The sequence below is a fragment of the Molossus molossus genome, unplaced genomic scaffold (genome assembly GCF_014108415.1).
Source record: "Molossus molossus isolate mMolMol1 unplaced genomic scaffold, mMolMol1.p scaffold_m16_p_11, whole genome shotgun sequence".
Taxonomy (NCBI): domain Eukaryota; kingdom Metazoa; phylum Chordata; class Mammalia; order Chiroptera; family Molossidae; genus Molossus; species Molossus molossus.
The window spans coordinates 73,359,045-73,369,087 of record NW_023425346.1 but is presented as its reverse complement, the minus strand read 5'-3'; the positions used below and the strand labels follow the sequence as shown (position 1 = coordinate 73,369,087).

Sequence of the window (10,043 nt, the reverse complement as noted above, 5' to 3'; positions counted from 1 at the left end):
GGTTTTGAGATAGGAGTGTAAGAGCTAGGACATTATGCTGGTAAGAACTGGTTATTAAAGTCTAGACAGAGGTGGCTATGAGGGCACTGTGAACTGGGCAGCATGTGATTTGCTGATACTTTTGCATTAAGGGTGCAGAGGAAGGACAGTGAAGAAATGCACCTACATTTGAAGCCTGAGCTAGCAGTTTCTAACCAGGGTGATAGAGAAGCCTTTATTTTTCTCTTTTTAAAAACTATTTAGGAACTTTGTCATTTGATTGGCTACAAGAGAAAACTGAAGTAGCAACATCAAGTTTGAACGGGTATTTTCTATGAGCATAGGATTCTATTTTCAAGCACTCCAGCAGTGCAAGAATCCCAGACCCCTTTAGCTTTGAGGATTCTATTTTCAAGCACTCCAGCAGTGCAAGAATCCCAGACCCCTTTAGCTTTGAGCTGGTTCCTCTCTATCTACCTACTCTGCGCTATGACTCAACCCTCCCCTAGCTTGGCTCAACTTCAGCCTCACCAGCAGTAACCCTTTTGGTGTGGCTTTGTTTATGCACAAGTTCACATCCCTGTAAGGAACTGGCTCCCTGGACTGTAATGTCTCCTATTTTCCAGACTTCCTCAGAGTGGAATTTTAGGCAAGGGCTCAATAGCTCTTTCATAACAAGTGGATCAGTAAAACAATAATAAAACCTCGGTCACCATAACTCAGAGGCTGTAATAGATCAAGTTCTCAAAGGCACTTGAAAAGCCAAGAGTAGACTCTTGATTCACACAGTTTTAGGAAACGCCTTCTTTCATTACTGCTGTGTGTAAATAACATTTATTTGTTTAATTTGTTATTTTCCTACAACCTGAAAGAGGGAAACATTGAAAGAAATATTCAAGAAAGTTGGAAAGTTTGTCAGTGTAAATCCTGTCTTTGTAACCCTTCTACTCTTCACATTTCCTGTGCCAACTGCACTTTTATTTCCCGTCTCTCTACACTCAGTAAACAAAACCATATTATCAAGGGAAAGATATGAGCCCATTAACATTGTAAGCCCTCAGATTTCACTCGCAAGAGACAACGCAGCACTTATCTGATGGAACAGAAGCTTTAATTGCTTCGTGATACAAGCCTGTGCAAACCTCTGAGGTCTGACCCGTCCCTAGGAAGCCTTTGCGCCCTTGAGCCAAGTGCCCAGGAGAAAGCGTGCCCAGCACCAGTGCGTGTGCCAACCTCCCATATAGGAGCACAATGAGCATTCCACCACAAGGGCAGGTTCTTTATTTCCACAACCTAGTCAGAGGGGGAAATGAGTTAAACTCCCGAACAAGGCAGAAACTTTCTTCTGTCCAAATCAAAATCTGTCACTCCAACACTAGCACTTTTGTGGCCACAAATGGAAGGAATGAAGAAGCTGAAGGGAATACTGCGAAGTAATGTGAGATTCCAGTCTAAAAGTGAACATGTAGTGCCTCCCCAGGTATCCAACATTTACAGTATAAAATGTAGTCCTGTAAATCGGAGAAATGGGGAAAAAAATCAAACTTCTGCTCCAGGTTTAGGAGAGAAACACCATCAGGGCCAAGAAAACCAAACGTACAGAGAAAAAAAGAGGAATAACTGCATTCCCTGGAGAAAGGCCAGGGCCAGTCCCCACCGGCTGAGCTCCGCGCTCCCTTTTAAGCCCTTCCATAATGCGACACCTACAATCTGCACCTGAGCGACTAGCCAACCATGACCCAGAAAAGTCGCCCCCTCCATCCTCTCATCCTCACCAGAGAGGCCAGTCCTACCTTCCACCTCACACCTCATCCAATACCTGTCCAGGGATCAGGCGTCCCAGGCTCTCGCCCCGCGCCCTAACCCCGCCCTTACCCAGGCCGCCCCAGGGCCGTGCCGGCTCTACCCACTGCCGGGGGCCACTGGGTGGCGGCCTCCCGCAGGTTCGGCAAAGTTGGCGGTGGGGCAGGCGCGTGGAGGGAGTCCCAGGCCGTGCGGGGAAGGCGCCCATTGGCCGGCCAGCGCCACGTGGCCACTCCGGCCGCTATATTAGGCCACTATTTACCTCGGGTTCGCTCGCCATGGCTCCGTGAGGGCATCTAGGGTAGAGAAGAAAGGCGGAGCAGCACAGAGCGCGGCGGTCTTGCGGGCCCGCAGCCCCGCAGCCCCGCACCCCGCGCGCTCAGGTGGGAGGGCTGGAACCATGAGCTCCTACCTGGAGTACGTGTCCTGCGGCAGCACCGGAGGCGCTGGGGACCTGCTCAGCTTCGCGCCCAAGTTCCGCCACGCCGATGCCCGGCCGGTGGCCCTGCAGCCTGCCTTCCCACTGGGCAGTGGCGACGGCGCCTTCGTCAGCTGCCTGCCCCTGGCCGCCGCCGGACCCGCGCCTTCACCACCGACCACCCCCGCGCCGCCCCCTGCCGCGCCACCGTACGTGCCGTGTACTCTTGAAGGTGCCTACGAACCGGGCACCGCACCTGCCGCGGCTGGGGGCGCAGACTACGCCTTCCTGGGGCCTGGACCCGCGTACGACTTCCCGTGCGCGCTCGGGCGGCTGGCGGACGATGGCGGGGCGCACGTCCACTACGCCACCTCGGCCGTCTTCTCGGGCGGTAGCTCCTTGCTCCTCAGCGGTCAGGTGGATTACGCGGCCTTTGGCGAGCCCGGCCCCTTCCCGGCGTGTCTCAAAGAGCCCGCCGACGGCCACTCCGGGGCCTTCCAAACCGCGTCCCCGGCCCCTGGCGCCTACCCCAAGTCCGCCTCCCCAGCCTCCGGCCTCCCCGCCGCTTTCAGCACGTTCGAGTGGATGAAAGTGAAGAGGAACGCCACTAAGAAAAGTAAGTACTTGAGTCTTGGACAGACGCTCCTGAGGTTGGGGACAGAGCCTGCTCCGAGGAATTGCGCTAGGAGCACTTGTAGCTGTTCCTCTAGACGGCAGTTTGGGTTCCACGGAGGAAACGCGTTCCAAGGTGTTATTAAAGCAAGCGAATCCCAGTGACCGTGCCCCAAACACGCCCGAAACGTGTGCCAGGCATGGGGAAAATTGCAGGAAGATTGGGGGGGGGGGGCTCTTCCCATGGATCATTTCTCCAAGTTCAACTGTGCTCATAGGGATCCAGGAGGGCTGCGGTGTGGCTGTGATTTTAACTGTAGCCCCACTGCTCGCGGGTATTTGGTCTCGGCGTTCGCTGGCCTCTCTGACGCTCTGTCTTTACGTTGCAGGCAAACTCTCGGAGTGTGGGGCTGCTAGCCCCTGCAGCGCGATCCGCACGAATTTCAGCACCAAGCAACTGACAGAACTGGAGAAGGAGTTTCACTTCAATAAGTACTTAACTAGAGCCCGACGCATCGAGATAGCCAACTCCTTGCAGCTGAATGACACCCAAGTCAAAATCTGGTTCCAGAACCGCAGGATGAAACAGAAGAAAAGGGAGCGAGAAGGACTTTTGCCCCCCGCCACCCCTGTGGCTTCCCTCCAACTTACCCTCTCAGGCAAGAACCCGGGGAGCCCTTCTCATGCCCAAGAGCCCTCCTGAGGTTTAATCTGGAGGCTGAGGAAACTTGGCCTGCAGAAGTTATAGGCCAGCCCACCCCTGTCTAGACTCACTAGCTCGGTTTGGGATGGAGGTGGGCCTGGGCAGAAATCGAGGTTTCACTTGGGAAAGGAAGTATCTCAGTCGACTTCTGAGTTCCAGGCTGTAGGTATTAATTTGCGGCCTCTTAAGCCACTCATACGTGTATTATCTGTGTCTTATCAGGGAAACGGTACCCAGCTGCCAGCCCAACCCTGCTGCTATGTTGCCTTAGTAATATGCAATTCCTGGGTGCAGAATTGCAGTGCATTAGTTGAAGAGCTCTGCCAACCCCCTGATGTGCTCAAAAGAGCATCTACCCAAAGTTTTTCTGGTTTTAATTTAAAGGACAAGGCTACTGTATTCAGCTTCTTGAGATGACCAAAGCTAGTTAGGGCCTCTTTGATGTAGCTAAGCTGCTTCAATGGTGATCTTCACATTTGCACTCCAGTTTTGTTTTTCTTTAAGAAGCAGTTTCTACCTCTCCGTGTGCCTGAGTGAAGATACAATCGCTGTTTAGTTAGTAGCTGAACAAATCCACAAGGTGGGTACAGGTTAGAACCTGAACTACACCTTGATACCAGTTACTCAAACTTGAATGTAAATATATACAGTATGTATATTTTTAAAAAGGTTTGCTTGAAATGAACTTATATGACATTTAATGTCATAGCATGTAAAATGTTTGAACTTTTTAATAATAAAAATGACAGAATATGCTACTCTCTGCTTTTCCTTACTCTCATTTTGATTTCCTTTCAAGCTGATTCAGTTTCTTCTATTTGGAATTTCATGATTCTGTCATGGGAATTTGCTTAGGTTGATAACTTTAAAAAATAACACTTATTACAGGTTGTGTACACAAGTTTGAGACAATTATCTGAACAGTTTAAGGGAGAAAAAAATAACACTATTATGTCAAATATCTGAGTAACCTAGGAATTACTTCCTTACCTTAAATGCTCTAGTTTTATGGCAAATATGTAGACTGCACTGTGGGAATGTTGTAAAGCCAAGGAGACACTGAAGAGAGATGTGTTTTGTTTTTTTGCCTCCTGGTCTTACAAAAAAAAAAAAAAAAGAAGGGTCACCTGAAGACTTTCCTAGTTGATTAGTATTCTCTGAGAAAGGCAGCTGGTCATCAAAAGTTCTCAAATGTCTAAATTCCCATTTCCAAAGTCAAGTATTATAAAGAGGTTGGGAGAGGCCAGTAGTCAGAGCTTTCTACTTTCTGTAACCCAGATTGAGCATCTGGCCTTATAAGAGATAGCACAGAGGCGCCTTTCTGTTTTTGAAATTAAATACTTTCAAATGAAGTCATAGGAAGAAGTACAGTATACAGTTTGAAAGTTGGCATGAGGGTATGTGGTAAAAAAAAAAAACAACCTCTTCTCTAACCTTATTTCTACCCAGTTCCCCAGTTCCCATCATGAAGGCACCTGTGGTTGACCAAACTTTTATGTAACTTTACAGAAATATTATTTGAAAAAATGCAATGTTAAAACACAAAATCAAGGAGATACTTGGGACAATTGTCAGGGCAGGTCATTTTCCTCCCTATATAGATAGCTATAGCTATATCTTTAAGTTCTCTGTATAATTCAACTGAAAGACTTAAAGGCTCAAATCATCCAGATAAGAACCTCAGCTCTCCTTTTTTTGGCTAGGATTTCTAGATTCTAGAGTAGTGCCTCAAATCCAATAATTTAGAGGTCTAATGATTGTGGAGGATTACTTTCCTTATAAAACAGTAATATGATTAATTGTCTTAGAAGATTGAAATTATAATGCAATTCCTGTCCTTTGCATTCACAGTTTAATGGAGTTGAAATAAAAGTATCAGCTCTAACAAACTCGGCTCGTAAGGGGGAAAAGATACCACTTAGAAAGCAGATCTGTCAATATTATTCTTATGTTTTGCCATCTGTCCTTCACTACCTTGATGCTAATCAGATCTTGTTTGAAAACAACAGCCTCCCCTCTGAGCTCTGTAGCTATTTGAAAGGACATGTTAAAGGAGTTGTGATCAGTTTACAGCCAACTCTGAGTTTCCCCTGCAGTGGGGCTTTGACAAGACAATGTTTCCTTTTTGATAAGAGTTCAAGTGTACACCTAAACAAACAAACAAAAAATACCAACACTCTTGTTCCTTAATCTACCACCTTTTTCTTTGAGGAAGCTTTTTTTTTTTTTTTTTTTTTTTTTTTAAAGCTACTACTAGCACTTAGCCTTGATGGATGGCTTCCTTGATGAAGGTGGCTATTTTGACATACGTATAATGCTGTTCCATGAATCAGGACAATATTACCTATTTTTTGACCAACCCTAGGGATCTTTAAAAGCTTTCTTAATGTAGATCACTATATAGCTATATTCAGTATTAGGGAGAGTCCTGGCTGTAGATCGGGATGAACTAGATGACCTTTGGAGGTCCCTTTCAATATGAAAATGCTACAGAAACAATTCAGTGACTTCTGCATATTTTATTTTAGGCCTATCATTGGAAGAAAGAGAATTTCGTTCTAAGAAAGCAAATGCCATCCCCAGAATTATGATGATACTGTGTTTATACAGGAAAAGTGGACTTTAGAAATTATCAAATACATCTCATCAGTGGAGGTAACTATTCCATGTGGATTGTTTATAGACCAGTCCCCTTCTCATTATTCAGAACCTTGTGTTATTTTGAGTCAGATCTTCCATAAAATGTGATGGTTGCTACTCAAATTGTGCAACTGCTAAAACAATCCCATTTGTATTTAACAAGATTTTAAATGAAACATGCTAATTCACCCTCCAGCAACCCATTACGGGAATGAATACACAATGGACAGTTCTGGCTGTTGTGTAATTCAATGTCTTTTTGTCTTGACAGAATGACCGTGTGTCTATTTTTCTGCATTCAGGATAGTTGGGAGTGAGGAAAAAGAAATAAAGTATTTAATAGCATATAAAACTTCCATTACTTGCATAGTAGCAAAGAAAGGTTTTGTCGATGTAAAAACCCAAAGCGATGTCACCTAGATTCTCAAAAGATTAATTGTATGTGATTTATTCTGCCTCAATCTTATATATGGCAAGGCCCAAGACCAGAAGAGGTTATGTCTGATTATCATGTCATTAGAAAGGAGGGGGCAGGAGCAGGAGAGTTGCATTAGCTCTGATGTTCTTAATTATTTCTTCTGACCAAACAAATGCTCTATATTTGCTGAATATTGAATTTGAAAACCTCAGGACCTAATCAGTTTCACAGAGATGTTTAGTCTGACCACAGACCTCTCAACAAGAAAAATGCCCATTGTTAAAACTTTATTTGTGGTTTTAAAGTGAAACCATACTGGACATATCTCACAAATAATGATAAATCTCCATCTAAATAGAAATCAAGGTTTGACTTTTATAGCATATTTCCGGGGCATGAACATGCAACAAATATACAAAAATAGTTTTATTTAACATCTAACTTGTATCTGCTTAAGTTATACTTATTATTCAGAAATATAATCTCAATAGAAACTGGCTAAATTCCATAATGCACTAAGAGGAAAGAAATCCTAAATATCGATATGAAAAGGAATTCTATTACTTAGATTGTAAAGATTTAAACATTACCTCTTCCATTTCTAATAGTGCTATTGATATAATTTGGAAAGAATGGTCAAAGAGTGTACATTTGGACTTATAAATAACTAATAAAGCAGGTCACTTACACGTTTAGGCATTTCTAGAGGGCACTGGACTATTTGGCATATCCCATCCTTAGGGACTGTGTAGAAGCTAAACTACAATTTGATGGGTCCTCTTTAAGAAACAAAAATCATAAATACAAATTTGCTAGGGCACCTCCTAGGATCTAGAAGGGCCCAAGTTAGTGAAACTTAAGTTTCTTTGGGTTCATGGTAAATTCATCTCTGCCCCTTCTTGAAACCATTGCTCCAAAACCACTACCCAGCCACTGCCTGTAAGAGTGTAACAATGATCGATTTCCTCCAACATCTTCGAGTCACAATTATGTTTGATCTTCAAGTGCATTCAAAATCGATATTGTGGACAAGGGCAGGTTGGGGCTTTGTCCTACAATCTGAGTATCTCAGTCCCACTTTGGGCTACTTGATGGCCAAGTTACTTTACTGCCTTGGAATGGAAGCCCTCTCTCCCTGGTGGGCCTTTTCTGTGTGCTTCCTTCTCAATGACACAAACAGAAGAGAAATGCAGAGCTGGAGAGCCCACAGCTACACTCTTAGCTTCTAAGAATTTCCCAGAAGGATGGAATCACTGAGGCTGAGGTAAAGGATTGTGTGAAAAAGAACATTATTCTTTTTTTTTTTTTATGAATTTTTATTTATTTTTTTGTTACAGATATTTTACCTTTTTACCCCATGGGCACCCCCCACCCCACCCCCCCTCCACCCTGTCCCCGGCTTAGTTGTCCATGTCCATTGGTCATGCATACATGCATATAAGTTCTGTGGTTTATCTCTTCCCATCCCCCCACCCCCCATCCCCTCTTCTGAGGGATGTCAGTCTGTGCCCTATTTCCATGTGTCTGGGTCTACTGTATTCCTCAGACTGTTATGAAGAACATTATTCTTAAGGGAGGAAACCTGGATTTTAGCACCAGTTGTGTTTTCTGATTAAAAGGGAAAATAACTTCCCTGGTCTCAGTTTCTCCTTTTAAATGGTGAAATTGGTCTGGATGGTCATTAAGTTTTCTTATCACCTTAGTATTCTTCCATAATCCTTTACTCTGCTGTTTATTACTGAAGAGTATATTTAACAATATTGGAGCTCTATAATATTATCATCAACAAGAGGTGTTATTGGAGTAATGTTTGAGGCCTTTAAAATTTCATCTCTCTAGCTTTAGGATGTATATGTGTGTGTTTGTATGTGTGAGTTGGCAATGTTTCTCACTGGTCTTTAGTTGATGAACTGAAAAATCTAGCAATGCTCATTGCCCCCTCAACCCCAAAGTTACCACTTCCCTTTCAACAGATAAATTAGGGTCTAATAAGAAGCTTTTCAAATAGGTGTCAGAACTTTGCATTCAGATTCTCAATCTCCTTGTCCTTAATTTTATACTTCAAAGTGGGCAACTTTCAGAATAGAGAAATAATTTTGAATTTTTCTTCCTTTAAGATATGTGGGATTGCAAAATAAATGCTCGCTTCTGTTGAAGAAAAGAAATAATGAACAACCTCTATTATTAAAGGAAATCACTCCTTTCCAAAGCACTCTCTTTTTTCCTTCTCCGCCGGCTTCAGCCTTATCATCTCTCCTTCAGACATGTAATGGGTGCCTCCCTGGTCTCCTTGCCTCTGGTAGCCTTTCCAGCCAATCCACTGTAATTCTCCGAAGTTCCTGGTTGCCAGTGGGAGAAATTGAAACATCTTTAGCCTGAGATTCAAGTCCCCCAACACCTGTATTTTCTATGTTAATCTTATACCTTTTCTTGACACAAAAACTTCACCCCATTAGAATAGTCTGTTCATTCTTTCCTCAAGGAAATTTATGCTTTTTTTTTTTTTTTTGCCTTGAAACGATTTCTCATGCCATTCTGCTCTCATAATTATCTCATACTTTCTCCCTGCCTATCCAAAGTCATTCTTTAACAGCACAGCTCAGATCCTACCACATCTGTAAAATTATTTTTGCACCACACAGTTTTAAAGCTCCTCCAAGTTTCTGCAGCATTTATTGTTTGTAATACTCGCTCAACACTTACAATCTGCTGCCATATTATGAGATCTTGTTTTATTCTCTCTCTCTCTTTTCCTCCCCTTTACCCCTCTTCCTCTCCCTCTCTGGTGCTGTCTCCCTCTTCCCCCTCCCCATTAGTTCTTTCTCCACGGGTATATATTTTATCTCTCATTGAGTACCTTGTACATAACAGTGGTCCTACACTATTTGCTGAATGTTGTATATAGTTTTATTAGATCAAATGGTACAGTGCTACTCATCAGGCACCTCTTCTGCTAGGTGAAGAGCACTATAACGATTTATTGCTAAGTATTCTTTGGATTTCATTATTTACAGTAGAACATAGCTATTCTTGACCACACAATAAAATACAAATAGGAGGCTGGGAGCTGAAGGAGGAACTATAGATTTCCCTCCTATGCTTTAAGGCACATTCTTTTTATTGAATACAGTGTAAACCAACAAAGAGTGTGAAATGTTATCTAAAAGATCCCTTTTATCCTTACAGAATATAATTTAGAATGCACTTTGGTTGTTGTTTGAGGCTTTTTAACATATTGCATTTATTGCTTGCTACTGTCACTTGTGTTCCTTATGGGAACAAAATCACCGGAGGAAGGTTATTGAAACCAAACAAGGTCCAGTGTGGAGTTTCTCAAGAAAGGTCTGGAGACAATTAAATGTAGTGGTTCAGTAGTGCACCTTGGAGGCAGATAGGCTTGGGAGAAAATCCTGGGACAAGTGACACCATGTTCCTCAGTTCTACATTCCTCTCTTAAAAATAGGAATAAT

General features: G+C 43.4%; 1 protein-coding gene across 1 annotated transcript; it reads left to right on the top strand.

The window, feature by feature from the left end:
* Nucleotides 1-2,182: 2,182 nt before the first annotated feature.
* HOXD1 (homeobox D1) lies at nucleotides 2,183-3,515 on the top strand. Its single transcript, XM_036255074.1, has 2 exons — nucleotides 2,183-2,816; nucleotides 3,202-3,515. The coding sequence occupies exons 1-2, from the start codon at nucleotides 2,183-2,185 to the stop codon at nucleotides 3,513-3,515; spliced, it is 948 nt and encodes a 315-aa protein (XP_036110967.1).
* The last annotated feature ends 6,528 nt before the right edge of the window (nucleotides 3,516-10,043 follow it).